A 16774-nucleotide genomic window follows, 5' to 3' on the forward strand; every position below is an offset into this window, starting at 1 on the left:
CTTATTCTCCGAGAAGTTTGTACTGATTTATTCGTCAAATGTGTGGTCTCCCAGAAGCGACGCCGGGCGGTGGGACAATGCTCTGGAACAGCCGGGCATTCCGAAGAATTCCGCGTGAAGCAGGAAGTGGCCTTTCCAGGCTGGAGGGTTGGTTGCCAGCAGTCCCGGGTGCAACGTCTCACTTCTGGGTTCTTGGGGACCGTCGCTCCTTCACCTGGTCCAGCCAATGCGGCCCCGGATCGCCTCCCCACCCGTCCCGACCTCCGAGCCCGGGACATCTTGTTCCACTCCGGCTGCCAAGTCAGCGGTGAAAGGGAAAGGGAAAGTCGCCGATTGCCGGACACGAGTTTTCTGAGAAGTGAGCCGAGAGAGGAGAATCCAGCTCCGCTTAGAATAAACAGAGCGCCTCTCTGGAAAGGCTCCGCGGCTGCAAAGGCTGGGGGGGTGGGTGGGAAGCGGTAGACGCTTCAGGCCACTTTGGGCCCACCGATGGAGACACATTGCCCCCTTCCTGTCCAGTTTCCTCCACCGACCGCCAGCACCTGGAGGCTCCCTCCAGGCGGGGGGCTGCCCCCTCCCCTCCGCCTGTTCCCAGAGTGGGGCGAGGGAAGGCCAAGGGGGACGGTCGCAGAATACAAGCGTGTCCCGCGCTGCGTTGCCCTCTGTTGCCAGCTGCAATGGGCCAGAAATGGGCCAACGCTTCCCAGGCCAAGATGGCCCCGGGGAGGGGTGGGGGCGTCGCTGTTCTGGTCCCGGGTCACACCCGGAGCCTCCTCCGGGCACGAGGACTGAGGGGTCCCGGAAGGGCTGCTGGGGGTGGCTGTGGCGCCTTAACTGCGGGGACGCCAGTGCAGGCAGAGGGGGCGGGCGAGGGGGTCCCGCGAGGAGCCCCCTCCCCGTCCCTTCGCCGCGCTCCGGCCAAGCAGCGCAGAGTCGCCCTTTCCCTTTCCTTTTCCCGGAGTCGCAGCGGCTCCAGAGGGGCCCCGGCGGCCCCCCTCCCCCCCCGCCCCGCGGCAGAAGGGAAAGCGAAAGTGCTGGGCGGCGGGGGGGGGGCGGGGCCTGCCAGGCCTTCAAAAGCCCCCGGCGAGGGCCGGCCGAGGAGACGGGCGTTGCGCGCCGCGCCGACAGGAGCTCCGGCGGCAGCCCCAGAGAAGCACCAGCGGCCGGTCCCGGCGCGGACGATGCGGCTGCGGCGGCCGCGGCGCCCCGAACAAGCAGCGCGCGCAGTCAGAGGGGCCCAGCCTTGGCGAGCCGCGGCGGCGGGGAGTCCCTTTCGCCGGAGAGCTGCGGCGGCGGCGGCGGCGAAGAGAAGGCGGCGGCGGCGGCGGCGGCCGAGGCCCGGCCTTGAGCGGCCCCGCCGCGTCCCCCATCCGGCCTCGCAGCTCCGGGCGGGGAGGCAGCCTGCCGACGCCCAGGCGCCTCCGGTAAGAGCCTCTGCGGGGTCGCCGAGCCTTTCCGGGACGCAGCGCGGCCGGGTGAGGACTCCCGTCGCGGCCCGCAGGAATCGAGCAGCGCAGCCCCTTCGCTCCGGGGATGGGCGGACTCCCCGGCGGAGTCGAGCGACTGGGAGGGGCGGCTTTGCTTCGCGCCCCCTCCCCCGGTCTCCTCCCCGCTGGCAAGGCCAGACAAGGGCGCTTCGTCTCCGTCGGCCTTTCCCGCCCCCTCCCTCCCCGTGCCGGGCAGATGTGGCGGGTGTCGAGTTTCCCCGTCCAGCGTCCCCCGAAGGGCTGGCTTGCCGGGGCAGAGCCGCTTGTCCGGCCGAGCCGCTGGGGGGTCTGCCTTGCCCTGTGCGGCCTTCCTTGGCCGGAGCATCCACCCGGGGCGGGCCGTTCAAGGGCGGCCCCGTAAAAGCCCCTCCGGGCGCCTTGGTTGGTCCTGGCCCCGAAGTGGCTCCGCTCAAAGGCGACGCCTGCCTGCGGGCCAAGGGGGCCGCGGTGCGCTGCTGTGACCGCCGCACTAGAGGGGCTTCGAGGGCTGCCCTGGTCTTGAGAGAGGCCCGAGCGCGGGAAGCCCGAGAGGCTCAGGGCCCCGGGCAGAAGCCCAGCCTCCCTCGGCCCAGACGGGCTCGGCTCCCCGCTTCTCGGGCCCTCTCAGGAGAGTCGCTGCAGGAGGAGGCAGCTCCAGGGCTGGGGAAAGGTACACTTTGCTGCCCTCCCCCGCCCGCCTCCCCAGTGACTCGCCCCTTAAGTGCTGCCCTGGGAGGACCTCCTCTTGCCCCCCCAAGCTGGGAGCCCCTTTTGCAATGCCAGCTGAGTAACGTTTTCAGGGTTCACCTCTTTATGGAGGCGGATCTGAGAGCTTGCTTGAAGACCCCGGGGAGGGGAGGGGAGGGGAGGGGGAGGGGCTGCAGAGCAGGGGAGGCTCAGATTACTCGGGAATTTGGCAAGCGGACAAGGCACAAAGATGGCCTCATTCTGAGGAGAAGAGCGCATTGGGGTGCACCTGGGAGGATTTAGGCCTGAACCAATTCTTGTGCTCTTTTAGGGTGGGCTTCCAGAGGGGGGCTATTGCTGTGCCAGGAAGGCCTCTTTGCGCCATGCATCCCTTAGAGAGCTTAGATTCTGGCGGATGAGGCTTCCCTCCTTCTGGTAACCATTCAAACTAAAACCAGAAAGGGGGGGAGGCCCAGAACCTCTGGCTGTGGAGGCTGGTCTTCCACTCTGCCTCTGTTCCTGGAGAGAAAAGCTGGGCGGAGGAGGGTTGGCGGTTGGAGCATCGGATGGAAAAGGCGTGAAGCTGAGCTGGCGGTTCCTGTGGCTCAGAGGGGGAAACCACGGCTGGGCAGAGGGGCGGCTTTGTCTGGGGCGCCCGGTTTCCCCACAAAAGCAGCAGCCGTGAGTTGGGTTGGCCCGGCAGAGGTTCGGCTCTGGTTCTCTTTGCGGTCCCAGCGGGGCTGCTTCCACCTGCCGTGGATGGATCCTGAGTGACCTCTGTTCTTTCTCTCTCTCTCTCTGATTCGCAGGCGAGCCCCAGCACAGCGGGAGCCCCCTGCCTCCCCCCGCGATGGGCAGCAGCTCCAGTGGGCCTCGCTTGTAGGATGGTAGCACACAGCAGCGTAACGCCTGAGAATGGGATTGCAGCGGAGCTGAGTGGCCGGCTTCAGCCCTCCCTCCGGGCTGCCCTGCAGGTCCGGCCACCCCACGGCACAGTGCAAGCCCCACAGGACACCCACTTCCACACCTTCCGCTCACAGGAGGACTTTGGCATCATCGCCCGCACCAGCGCCTTGCTGGAGGAGTGCGGCTTCTACTGGGGCCCGCTGTCAGTCAGCGCTGCTCACGACAAACTGAAGGGCGAGCTGGTAGGGACCTTCCTTCTCCGCGACAGCCGGCAAAAGAATTGCTTCTTCACCGTTAGCGTTAAGACGGCCACGGGGCCCACCAGCGTCCGGGTCCTCTTCCAGGCCGGTCACTTCAGCCTGGAGGGCAGCAAAGAGGCCTTTGACTGCCTCTTCAAACTGCTGGAACATTACGTCCAGTCGCCCCGGAAGGTCCTGGTCGCCCCACTACACAAGGAGCGCCTGCGGTCGCTGCAGGACCTCTGCCGCAAAGAGATTGTGGTGACTTTCGGGAGGGAGAATTTGCCCCGCATCCCACTCAACCCAGTCCTGAAGGCTTACCTGGAGTCCTTCCCCTTTAAATTGTGAGGGGGGAGCATTACGCAGTGGATGCGCTGGAGAGCAGGACCAACAGGAGGGCGGCGCTGGAAGGGGCGCCTTGCGGGTGTGCAGTCCGGGGAGTCTCTGCCGTGGGAAATCGCAGGTGGCGTGGAGGCTCCCTGTGGCGCTGGGCATCGCGTCCCTGTGGGAAGACGTGGCGCAGGATCCCCGTGGCTGGATTGTTACACAAGCCATCATGAGCGCATCTCGATTCTGTAGCAGTTCCACTGAATGCGAACACTTGACTACCAATGTTTACACACTCGATGAACTGTTTGCACAAACTGAGGCCCTCAGGAGCCTTGCCAGTCATTTTCTGCCATGCAGAAACGTTTTTTTTACTTTATATCTATTTTTTCTAAAAGTTAATGATAAACCTTATTATAAAGGTTCTTTTTCTAAGGAAAGAAAAACGCCGCTTTCTCTGGCCTTTGTGTCCTGGGTGATGGGTGAGAGAAAAGCAGAGAGGACGGGTGGATCCCCCCTCAGCTCTCCCCCACCCGCCCGGGCTTCACGCTGGATCCCGCTCTGACCCAAAGGGGTCTCTGCCCATCCCTCCGAGTGCAGGGAGCAGCCCCTCCCTGAAGGCTCACTTGGGCCCCGCCAGTGGTGGCCCCTCCTGCAGTGGAGCCTGGGCTGCTCAAGGGCTTCTGGGCACCTTCCAGGCACTTCTCCTGAGCGCCCCCCCTCCTGATGGGTCGGTGCCAGTCCATCTCCCAGCCTGGGGGAGCCTGTCTGTGCACCTGGGCAGTGGAGCTGTGGGTGGGGAAAGAGCCCCCTTGTCCCCTGGGCTGCAAGGCCTGGGAAGTCAGCCTGGGGGCCTGGCAGAGATCCCGACTCGCTTTGGGGGGCGTGGAAGGGCTGTAAAAGCCCAGAGGGAGCCAGGCTGCAGCGTTTCTGCAGGAGGGGGGGGGGGGAGACCCACACAGTTTTCTCTGTCCCGCCCAGTGGTGCCAGCAGGGCAACGCTGGGGTTTCTCTCTGCTCCTTTTCCTGAGGTGTCGGAAATCACCTGGTGGGGGGTGTGCTCTGGGTCTCAGCCAAAGCAGAAACACAAAGGCTACAAAACTGCTTTTCTGCCCCCTTAACCCAGAGGTGGCCTTCAGCAGGTTCTGACCAGTTCTGGAGACCCGGTAGCGGAAATTCTGAGTAGTTGAGAACTGGCAAATCCCACCGCTGACCGGAGAGTTCACAGTCTCCGTCCCCTGCCACGCCCACAGAACCGGGAGCAAAAAAATGTGAATCCCACCACTGCCTTCACCCCATCGTGGGCCTTTCCTCCCAAGTAGTGGGGTAACCCGTGTGCCTGTTTCCAAGTTCCCATACTTGGATCTTGGGGGCCTCTGGGAAGCCGAAAGCAGGCTGCTCTGCGTCCCCTGGCCTGGAGGGTGGGGCTCGGCCGGAAGAATCGGCAGCCTGCCTTTGTCCCTAGACCGATGGCCCCCTTCAGCATCCTCGGGGGGTGGGGGGTGGGATTTTCTTCCTCTCCACCCCACCACTGGGGATCCAGCAGGGGCTTCAGTTTGGTGGCTTCTCCATCCATCACGCTCAGCTCTGCTTACTGACGGGCAGTCCTGAGTTTATTTTTATTTTTTTCAAATTTTCTTCCAGTTGGAGAGAATAAAAAGCAAGAGCCCCAAATGAGGCTGAAGTAAAATAAACCCTCCGCCCCGCGCGAGGGCCCACAGGTGTCCCCCTGCCCCGTGGCAGCCCTGGGGGCAATGGGCTCAGGTGAGACAAGGAGCAGGGCGGGCGGGCGTGGGACAGCCCAGAACTGGACGGGGGAGAAGATCCGGAGCCCAGGCAGAAGTTCAGCTCTTTCGGCTCACCTTCTCCAGCGCCTAGTTGGTTTCAGTGCTCCGCTAAATCTTGGCCGGTGCCCAGCGCATTCATTCAGCTCCACTTCCTTCCTTGCTATTATTTCCAAGAAATTTTTTTCAGCGGGTGGTGGTGGTGGTGGTGGAATAATTGTGCACAACAAAATACATAAAATACGTTTAACTAGCAAAACTGTGCTTGACAAGCAGAGCAAACGTCTAAGAACTTTTTCCCCAGAAAAAGTCCACTTGGCTCCACAGAAAGGCTGAGTCAAGTCTAATAATAGAGCAGCCATAAGGAGATAACTTATATGGAACTGTGAAAAAATGGGAGTGTCTGTACTTTCCCCCTATTCTGAGCAACGCATGCCGTTTCCAAGGAACCCCGTGCATTTCCTTGACTTGCACCAGATTTCTTTCTTTCTTTCTTTCTGCTTGCTTCTCATTCTGTTCTCTTTAATTTCTCAGGAACAACAGGTCAGCTTCCCCAGAATCAACAGGGGTTTTTCAGTGTACAACGGAGGCTGTCTTTGGTTCCCTCTCTGTCAAGCAACAAAGGGAATTCAACCCCAATGTTTTTAAAGAAGAGAAATGGGGGGGAATAAAGAGACGGAAATCCCAGCTGTGCGTTGGGGCATCATGCAGAGCTGGGCACCAGTTTATTTGAGAGGGCAAAGCTTTCTCCGTCTCCTTCTGAAGGCTTGGGCTTCCCGGAGTCCCCGACGTGGCTTTCTCCAAATCTGCCTTCAGGTGGCAGATTGTTGGAAGCAAGTCCTCTCTCCATCCTTGCTCAGCTGGATTCCCCTCCCCCCGCTTAGATTCCTCTCAGTTGAGGAAGTTTGAATCCTGGCTCAGCCCAGACATCACCAGAAGGTCCTGGCCAAGCCCGTCTGCAGCCACCCAGGGTTGACGTGAGGTGATCGAAGGAGGAAGGAAGGAAGGAACGTGCTGTTCCCTCGCCTGGCCTTGCAGAAAACGAAAGCAAAGACACAGCAGGCAAGTCAGCTGTGATCTGGGACTCGCCTGCGCTGAGCTGTCCTTAGCCAAGGCTGCCCAAAGCAGCGTCCTGCGGGGGTGAGCCCACCGAGAGATGCCCACGCACCTTTCCCCGCTCTGTGTCCACCCCACCCCCCACAGGAGACTGCGAGCCTCCTTTGGGCTGGGAGCAGGCCCCACCTGCCCCCACTGGCCACTTCCAGCCAGTCATGCTTGAGGTTCTCCTCCCCGCCAGAAGACCCCAAATGGGGCTCCTTTCCTGAATTTGCCACTCAACAAGGGTACGGGGGGGCAGGCAGGGAAGGTACCCGGAGGTCTCTGGAAGACAGTGGCAGGGATGCTGTCATAGCCCGGGTGCCAGGCAAACCTTTCCCCGACTGCTCTCGCCTTGGAACTGAGGAGGCAGCCGATGGCTCCTGGCTCTTCCCAGGAATTTAGCCTGGGGGGCTCGTCCTGGGCAGGAAGGAGAGCCGCCTTCGAAGGAGTCCAGGTGGGGCTTTGCCAGGGGGCTGGATTGGTCTGCCACCATTTATCCCGATGGGTCTCAGAGCAGATTTTAAAGGGCTGAATCAAGTGGAAGCCTCGTCAATCAGCCGGAAGCCAATCCCGATTTAACCAGGAGTTTGATTCTTCCCAACCCAAAGGAATGCTGGGAAGAAAGAGGCCAGGAGGGTTTTTTTGCTTTCTAGTGCCGGCCAAAACACAAACTGCAAGAGGGTGCAATTTACCAGTCCTCGGGAGGACCAAAATTTTTTCCCAGGGCCAAATGGTGTTTTCCTGCCACTGCAGCTGCCCTCCTGGAAGGAAGCAGGCAGCAGCGTCCCAGTTGCATTCTCCAGAGGGTCTTCGGTCCCCCCGGATGTTTATAAATGGCTTCGGTCTTTCAAGGGGCGGGGGGCAGGAACAAGGCAAAACATCCTGCTGAACTAAGATGCCATCAGCGCCCCTTTTGGCTCTTCCCTTCCCGCTGCCAACCCCAGGGCCAGGCCCGGGAGGCAGAGCTTCCTGGGGCCCTGGGAGGCCCTGGGGGGACTGCATTGCCACCCACTGTTGGCATACCACCTCTGATGGTGCCCCTCAGCCAAACGGAGACTCCTCTGCCAACACCTGCCCTCCTGGTAAGGCGAGGCCTGTGCTGGCAGTGCCTGGGAGGGGCCTGCTCGTGTTACCTGGCTCACAGCTGGAGCAGCTTCCTCTCCTCAACTTACTTGGTAGACAATAACAAGAGAGGCTGGAGCGTATTCTGATCCTGGTGATTAAAAGAAGCCACTTCCTTCCTGGCAACCACCCAGAATAGCTGTGCTCCCTCCCTCCAAAGGCAGCCTATTAGCACAACTGCAAGGGAGCGGGCCTCCCACCAGGACGGCTCACCTTTGCAGCCATGGCAGTCAAATTTAAAGAGATTTTAGCAGCAGGCGAAGAGAGCTCAGAGGAAGAGAGCCCGGGGCTCCATGGCTGCGGGGCAACCCCAGGGATGTGTATGTTGCAGTTGTGCTTGCGTGTCTGCCTGTGTGTGTTGGTGTGCATGCATATCCCACCACGGCTGAACCACACCATCCTGGAAATGCACACGCACTTCAGGTCGACAGATACTGGGAAAAGGTGGGGGCCTTCCGGGGTTGTCTTTCCCCCGCCTAGCCCAGAGAGGCAAGTTTAGCACTGCCTGGATTCCATGTAAAATTGGGTTAAAGGATCCGAGCACTCGGAGGGGCTGCCAAGGGCTCCCCGGAAGGGCTTCACAACCAGCCAAACCTCCTCTGCCTCCTCTGAAGCAGTGGTGGAAACCGCGCTGCAGGGCCAGCAAGCCGGGAAGCCCCCTCTGGCTCCGGGGAGGCTTCTGTGCACCTCTCCAAGGCTGCTCTTTTGGGGGTGGGGGGCATTCAACAGGTACAGCTGTCTGTCTGGCAGGCCCAGCAGCAGGGGAGGAAGTGTGGGGGGGGGGAAATTTACATCCGGCAGCTGCCCCACCTCTGCCTTAAGGGGGGAGGTCTCCGCTGCTGCTTCCCTTCTCTTGCTTGAAGGCCGAGTTTCCTCTGCTTGCTGAAACCTCCGAGGTTAGTAATCTTGTTATGACGGAGGCCATTTACAAGAAGTCGGGCTCCGGTTCCGGTGAGCAAAGGCGCTTCTGTTCTTCAACAGCAGATTAAGAAAAGGGGAAGAGAGGACATCCTGCCAGCCGGAGCAGCCGGGCCGTGTCTCCCCATCAGGAGGGCTGATCAGCAATGGCACCAACGCCCCCCCCCACCTGGGTCTCAGCCCCTGCCAGAGACTGGAAAGCGGGGAGGGCGGCAGACCCTCCCTGGCTCACCTTCAGGCAGCGAGGGGGGGGATCCCTAAAATCCCTCCTACCACGAGGGGGGGATCCCTGTTCAACCGAGGGGCTCAGAAGGGGCGTGGGTGGAGCAGCTGCTGGCCCCCTTCCCGCTCTGCAGAACCGCAGCTGAGCCAAGGCACAGCCTGCAGGTGCTGGGGGTGCGGGGTGGGGGGAGGAAGCACCCTGCCTCTAGGGGAGAGGGCCACGGCCTCACCTGCTTGCTACAAAGGATGCCTTCACCTGCCTGGCTGGGAAGGAGCCTGCACCTGGAGAAGCAGTGGGCGTAGGGAGTCCTGGCAGTGCAGAGCTTCCCCAGAGAGGCCCGGACTCAGGGGCTGCACCGTCAGGAGCTGGGGGGCGGCGGGGGGGGGGAGGTTCTGGGGAGCCACAGCTGGAATCGTCCAAGGTCCATCCAGGAGATTGGAAGGTGGGAGCCTGGCCAGATTCCGTCCATCGGGGCAAGGAAACAAAGGGTTGGAGCTGGACGGCATCCTCTCCCTCCCCTCCCCCTCTCTCTCCCCCTCTCCCCCTCTCTCCCTCTCTGTGTCATCTTGACGCCTGCCATCATCTCAGAAAGGGAAGGAGGGTTGAGTTGCCTTCTGCAAAAAGTTCAAGGGTGAGAGGGAAGTTCGGATGCCTTGTTGAAACTCACCCTCTGTGCACTTGGGCAGGGGAAACCGCCTGGCTAGACGTGAAGTAGGCAGCTGCCGGCTCAACCTTACGGACTGGGAGGGGGACCCAGGCGTCCTGGTGGAGCCAGCTGGGTGCAGCCGCCGCCCAAAGAGCCAACACAATCCTGGGCTGCATCAACAGAGGGACAGGATCAGGATCACGGGAAGGGTTAGCACCGCTTTACACCACACTGGTGAGGCCACCCGAGACGTACTGGGTCCAGTTCCGGTCACCATGATACAAACCGGACCCTGAGACCCTGGCTCCCCCAAGAGCCTCTCCCTTCTTGGGGGAACCTTTTGCAGTGCCCACTCTTGTTCCTGGGCACAGCCCCTTGGCCCAAGGGGCCCAGGGGACATTCTGGGGGTGACTTGGACATGGTCCAGTCAAGGCTAGTCTCCTCCTCCTCCTCCTCCTCCTCCTCCTCAGTCTGAACCGCCCTCCGGTTGGCTGCAGCTTCTGCTTCTCCAGCCAGGAAGCGACTGCCGGGACCTTCTGAGACTCTTTCTCTTCTGTCTTTCTTTCTTTTTAAGGGCAACGCTGGCTGATTACTCAGAATCCAGGGAGAGCTTGTGGGTTTTCTTCATAAATACTCTGCCCTCTTAATCCTCTGGACATCAGAAGGGAAGGCAGCATGACTAACACACACAAGGGCACCCACAAGATTTAATCAATACCAGCTGAAGCTCTTGGTGAAGCAACACACATTGGGCCTTTGCCGAATTGCACGAACAGGTAGCCTGCTCTCTAAGGGGTCTTCTCCTTGAAGACGGCTTCTAAATGGGGCTGCTTGCAGTATTAAAATAAATGGGACACACTTTATCCCCCCACCCCACTCTTATTGGCACTAGAGGGTAAGTTATTGGGGTGGGGAAGCCAATGATCCAGAATTAGGAACAAAAATAATGCACATTAATCCGCAGCCCGTCTCCAGCCCCTTGTCCTCCCTTGACCCAGTTGCGGCCTTCAGGAGGTTCCTCAAGAGGGATCCACCGGCGTCTTGTTTCTTCCGAGCCCTCGGAGCCCTTCAGATTTCTTGCCAGGAAAGTCAGATAATTGCAATGATTCTCTCCGTAGCGAGTTCCAGTAAACGGGCTGCTTTCACTTTCTCCACTTTCTGTTTACTCTAAAAGGAGGTTCTGCACTGACATTCGTGGCTTTGCTAACCGTCCCCCAGTGAGCAACCTGCCCATCCTCTCTGCTGCATGGAGGGACCCAGGTGGCCGTTTGTGAATTGATTCTGCGGAAACAGGTGTGGGGGGGGACGTGGAAAAGGTGCGAAGAGGGAGGAGGGGGCTCTTTGGAGGGGAGAACAGGGGAAGGGTCAAGCAAATTCCCAGGATTCAAGGCACAGGAAAAGGCGCAGCTTTACCCTGCTGAAGGGGGGAGCCCCACGGAGACCCGGCCTCCCCACTTAGCATCGCCACATCCTCATCGCAAGTAAGCAGTGGATGATGGGTGAAAATGGCTGCCCTTCTAACTGGGTTTGTTGATTTAAACTGCAGCCCAAGGTGGAAAGAGGACCGGCCATGGGAGCTGACGCTGGTGGGTGTTGTAGTCCAAGCATTTTAGAAGGCACCTGGGGCTGTGTTGAGGCTTCCTTCGGGATTCAGCCTTCTCTTCCTCCACCCCAAATGTGCCCCGGGGATTGACCACCCCAGGGGTGCTGAAGGCAACTGCAGCCGGTTGGCTGAATTCACACAAGGGGCGTTTGTGTTTCTGGATCAACACTTCATCTCGAGGGCTGAGTGGAGCCTCCTTGTGCAAGGGCAGCTTGCCTCTGAGGGACGCTAAGCGAAGCCCCTGCGAGTTCTGGAAGGCGTGCCTCTTGGCTTCTCACACTGACCTCCATCCTGGGAAGGCCGGAGTGGTGAACTGGCCCGGCTGGGCAGCTGAAAAGCCCTGGCTGCAGAAGGAAGGCATCCCAGCCCCGCAAGAATTCCTGTATTCTCCCCTCCCCCTGACCTCCCCACTCACCAACTCCTAGGAGTGCCTTGAAACGTTCCCAAATTAAACTTAAAAAACATGTTAAACTGGACTGGATATTCGGAAGAGAAGAAAAAGAAGCCCAAGAGAGGCTGGAAATTCCCCCTCCGTTCCAATTCTTCCTCCTTCTTCTCGATTCAGACGGTTTGAAAATTCGGAGGGGCCCTAAGAGGCGCGAGGAGCCGGGCGCTGGTCTGTTCTCTACCTGCCTCTTTTGACCCACAGCCAGATGGTGGCTCACCTGCGGCCTCTGCTTTTAGGGCACACTCATCTCACTAACTGCACCACCGCTCGGCGAACAAACTCGGTTTCTTGGTCTGCACGGCTCACTGATCCATAAAGGAACCACAACACGCTAAAACGTCCAAAAGCACCACATATGTTGCATGCAGACAACCGCTCTGCTTGGTGGCCTTGTGTAATGTTTTGCCTAGCAAATTGCAGCTCACTGAGCTGGTCCCTGGGGGGTGGGGGAATCTGCTTGGTCCACAATAGCCAGAGGGGCTTTCCTCAATGCCCCCCCCACTACCCTGGCCTGAGAAGGGCCACAGGGGCCCTGGGACTGCAGAGGCCGGCCAGCCTCCGTGACCAGCTCCTTTCCGAAGAAGTGGGGGAGCAGGAGGGAAATGCCCGAATTGCCTTGTCTTCCTCCCAGGCCATCGCAGCTCTGCAGGCCCCTCCTGGCCTGGAGCGTCTTCGCGTTTCCTCTGGGTGACTCACAGCTGGCTGGTTTTCTCCGGGGGGATTTGGAGGCGCTCAGAGAGAAGTTGAGAATGCAGCCCAGGGAAGGAGAATCGGCCGTTCCTGTTTTTTGTCCGGGCCTCTAAGAGGATCCATTTCATGTATTCCTAACCATGTTTATACTTATACCTGTTATCTAATAACCGCTTGACAAAATAAATAAATAAAAATAAAAGAAGAGGTTGAAACCACTTCCTGTGGAGAGGAGCCAGGATGAGCTCGGTCCACCCAGGCCCGCCACAGAGCACACAGATTGGCCTTCCTGCTGCGTCAGCACCTGGGCCAGAGGTTTGCCCCCCCAAAGCCCAAGGACAGCCCCCCAGAACCAATGAGGACAGAAGACGCACACCTGGAAGGATAATCAGCACAGGTGGGGCTGGAAGAAAGGAAGCTCAAAACTAGCTCCCCTGCCTTCTTTGCAGCTCAAGGGAAACGGGCTGAGAAGAGCCCCCAATGCTGGGGCTTCTGAGTGCTTCTCCCTCCAAGGGAAGGTTTGCGATCCGGTTCTCCTGGAGGCAACGGAGGATTCCTCCTCCTCTTCGGTTCTGCTCTCGGACCTCCAGGCTCCACTTCTGGGTGCTGCTTTGTGTAAACATCAAGGGGTGCAAAAATGGGAACAGCTAAGCTTACCGGCCTCTTTCTGTGAAAGCAAACACAGAGCAGCGATTTCCCAGGAATTAGCAACAGGGAGGAGCTGCCCTTGGCCAAAGGGTGGAGGCGGGGGGAAGGGGGGGCATTAAACCAGCTGGAAGGCCCATGAAACAGATAGAATTACGTCACCCCTCTTGAAATCAACCTCAAACTCAGCACTGAGGACAGAGCAAGGCTGGCCCTCTCCACAGCTCTTGAACGCACTGAGAGGGTCCCCCGCTGTGAATGCTCCTGAGCGCCCCAGGAGGGCAGCGCCACTGGTGAAAGATGCTGCTGCCCCCTTAAGGCCTCCCGGGGACTCTTAAAGCAGCCGCCTCTTCCCCCCGCCCCCCGCCCCAAGTCTTAAATGGCTGCTTTAATGAGCAACCGAGAGAGGTCTGCACTGCTCTGAATCGCTTTTCAAATCACGTTCAAGGATCCAGAGTGGACGAAGCTGCCTCTAAAACAGAAGGATGCTTAACGAATAAAACCCTGTCAGAACCCCTTGACATGAAATAGCCCTTCTCAGAATTCAGAGCAACGGAGCGCTGCCCTCCCGGGAGCTTTCTAAAAGGCCCCTTTCAGCAGAACAGGCCTCCTGCAACGGCCGTGGCTGCTGTGGTTTTCAGCCACCAAAATTGTTCCGAAAGAGAGAGATGGACAAATGGAAACGATGAAAAGGACTTCTTGGAAATGGAGGTGGGGCTGGCAAGAAGAAGCTGATTCTGGCGAATTCAGAGGTTGCTTTCAAGCGAGGACCCGGCCGGCCTGCTCCTTCCTCCCCAGTGAAAGCAGACAAATGAAACGCAGGAGGGCTGAGCTGGCGCCAAAGCTGAACCTGCCCAGGGCTGGCTGCATGCCAGTGGGTGGGATGCCAGGCTAGGAGCGTCTGCCACGCTGGTTCCCAATCCACCCACAAGGGTCTCTGGGCTTTCCCGCCCCTGGGACCAGCCGTACATGTGGGGAGGAGGGGTGAGAATTCTGCCTATCGGTTTGGCCCCCGCTGCTGCAGCATCCAACGCCCCCCATGGGCTCCAGCGGGCAGGCATCCCAGCTGCCCGTGCAAGGCAGGTGGGGGGATGTGGGGGGGTGAGGCCTCCTCCTGTGGGTTCTGCATCTTCCCCCATGGCCGCCTCACCTGATGCTCACCTGACTGTTGCCTCACCCTGTGCTGCAGGGCGAGTCCAGTTGGGCCAGAAGTCCCACAAACTCTGACCGTTTCCTTGAAAGGAGCCCCCCTCCCCCTCCCCAGAAGGGGTCCTGGAGGGGCAGCCAGGGACCACTGCAGGGACCCCGGTTGGCTCTCTCGAAATCCCAGCGAGCCTTTCTTCTGGTTCCTGCTCCACCCCGCGTGGCCCAGCCGAGGGCCGTCCAAGGGCCAAGCCTTGTTCCATGGCCCACTTCCGGACCCAGAGCAAAGAGGGCCAGAAGTGGGAAGAAGCTCCCCCGTGGCCTCGGGCTGAGATGGGAGGAGCCCTGGGCAGCAGCAGCAGGCAAAGGGCTCGCTTATGGGCAGGCCCCCTTGGGCCCTCAGCCTCTGCTGGCCCTGACTTGGAAGAGGAGCTGTGGGCGGCGGTTGTTGCTTTAAGGCAAAAAGGGAGGAAGCCCAAACCTCCCTGGTGGCAACTCGGTGCGCATCACTCTTCTGAAATCTGTTGATCTGGACCTCGTGCCTATGTGGGGCTATAAACCCCCGAGGCTGCAATGCGGACTCCTGGTTTAGAATCCACAAGGCTTATTTCCAGGGAAATGGGGCTGGGATTGCAAGATGATTTACTTTTGATTGTCTTGATTGTCTCTCCAAGGTCCAGGCAGGGTTTTCCCCTCAGGCCCCTGGAGCAGGGATCTCTTGCCGTCCCGCCAAGGGGGCTCATCTCCAGCTGAGAACAAGGACAGGCTTCCAGCGGCAGATGCCAGGGGCTGCTCTCCCCTCAGAGGGCCGCGGGGCCTGCTGTGGCCAAGCAAGAAACCTGAGCCACAGCGATGGGGAGCCCAAGCGGCCGAGACCCACTGCCTCAAAGCACATCTGGGTCTGAGGGACGCCCCCAAAGGTTGCTTTGGGGTCTCGGCTGCTCCCTGCCGTGGCCCCGCTGCCTGGGATGGAGTGGCCTCCTGCAGCCGAGGACCGCTTGGCCCCTTACTAGGCAAGGGGTTGCCACCAACCCTACTTGTTCTCTCTCGCGCGCGTCAGCCCAGCAAGCAGCTGGTTCCTTCCGCTCCTGCTTTGCCCCGCAGAATCTCTCTGCTGGCTGCTTTCCCCGCACAAGCGGGGCCTGGCCTAAGCTGACCTCCCAACCCAGGTCCAAAGCACCAAACAGCAGCGGACCAGCTGAGGTTGAAAAAGCAGGGGAAAAGTGACTTTTCAAATGCTGTGCACCCCCGCGTAGCACTTTTCAGCTGTCTGGGCGGCACAGCTTTCTTTTTTTTTACATGCGCGCACAGCGCACATCAGGTACGTGTGTGCACAAAGTGTGCATGTGCGTGTAAAACGTAGTCACCGAACTATAGTAACACTGGTTGAATCCCAGCCCTGCAGGCAAGCCTGTGTGGCCCCAGGGAGCTGCCGTGGCCAAAGTGTCTTCCGGTGGCCCTTCACTCCGGCTCCCAGAGTTTGAAGGAAGGGAGGCTCTTTGGGGGAGGAAAAGAGCAGCTGGGGGAGGGGAGGGGCTTCCTCCGCTGCCAGAGAAGACGCACCTGGGAGCCTGCCAGGCGGCAGAGGCAGAGCGGAGAGCCAGCAGATCGAACTGAGGCCGAGGCCAGAAGGGGAGGCTGCCTCAGGCTCATCCCGGCTGCTGCTGGTGCTGCTGGTGCTGCTGCTTCGGCTCCAGGCGGTCTGAGCATCCTCCCAGCCGGGCCGGCTCAGGAGGGCCTGTGAGACGAGCCCAGCGGGTGGCTTTGGGCAGCCGGCAGGCACTCCCTTCCCATCCAGCCCTGCCCTTGACCCCCCCCCGGCTGCCCAGAGCCCCTCCCAGAGGCCCCAGGAGGCCCCACCTGTGGCACTTGAGGGGCAGCTGCTTGGTGGGCTTCTCTGCCCTGGATCCAGAATGCAGCCGGAGCTCAGTTGTCTGTCTGTGAAATGGGAACGTTTGGCAAGTCAGGGCATGGAGCAATCGCAGGGAAAGGTTGGCCGTCACCTGTGAGGCAGCCATGGGGGCCACGAGGGCCAAGGGTGACCCCCAGGTGACCTCAGGGAATGGGCAGAGGGACGTGGCCTTTCAGCTGGTGACCAGCCGCGTAAACTGCAGGCTGGCTGGGGAATTCTGGAGGCTGAGGCCGCCCACCGGAATGGCTGAGGTCGTGAGGCCCTGTCCTAGTTGTGGGCGGAGGCAGGAGCGGCTGTGAGGGACACTTAGCCACGCCACCTGCATCATGCGCCTTTTCCACCCATGTTGTGACATTTATTTTTCTTCCCACTGTTCTTTTGAAAGAGCCACGTCCTGAGAAAGGGGCCGGCAGAGCCAGAACAAGCAGGCGTGGAAGAACAAGCCGGCCGCTGCCAGCTGGCCTCAGGCAACCTCTCTGCCTCATGGCGCCTGGCAAAAGAGCCGCGGCTTCTGCACCACCTGCTGCCCAAGGTGTCTTTCGGACAGGGAGGAGGCTGGTCGCTGCCCTTCCTGACCTCTGCTCATCCCTGCAGCAGCTTCGGCCCCGTCCCCGCCAGCATGGCCTCTGCCCCCTTCACCCGGGAGCGGAGAGCCTTCCAGGGCCTGAGTTCGAATCCCCGCCCCCTCGGGTGCCAAAGCAGCGACCAGGGGTGGCTCTCTCCTCTCTCCTTCCCGTTTGACGGCAATCAGAGCCCAGAGGAAAGAGCTCCAACCAGGTTGGTGGAAACGGTTTTGTCGGGTTTTCCAGGGAAACTGAAGCTGGATCCTCTCCAGCACTAAATGCTTCCAAGGAACAAACCCGTTTTTGACGCTTAAACAAAGGAGCACTCAGAATCGGAGCCAGAGTCCGGCCAGGG

The 16774-nt window shown here is 60.1% G+C and overlaps 1 protein-coding gene across 1 annotated transcript; it reads left to right on the forward strand.

Annotated features, from left to right (window-relative positions):
- Nucleotides 1-1053: 1053 nt before the first annotated feature.
- Nucleotides 1054-4071, forward strand: SOCS1 (suppressor of cytokine signaling 1). Its single transcript, XM_026724430.2, has 2 exons — nucleotides 1054-1424; nucleotides 2963-4071. Exons 1-2 carry the CDS (start codon nucleotides 1182-1184, stop codon nucleotides 3644-3646), a joined length of 927 nt encoding a protein of 308 aa, XP_026580215.2. The 5' UTR covers nucleotides 1054-1181; the 3' UTR covers nucleotides 3647-4071.
- Nucleotides 4072-16774: the final 12703 nt, after the last annotated feature.

This window comes from Pseudonaja textilis, chromosome 14, assembly GCF_049901715.1.
Source record: "Pseudonaja textilis isolate UNSWEBS1 chromosome 14, rPseTex1.2, whole genome shotgun sequence".
In the NCBI taxonomy this organism is placed as follows: domain Eukaryota; kingdom Metazoa; phylum Chordata; class Lepidosauria; order Squamata; family Elapidae; genus Pseudonaja; species Pseudonaja textilis.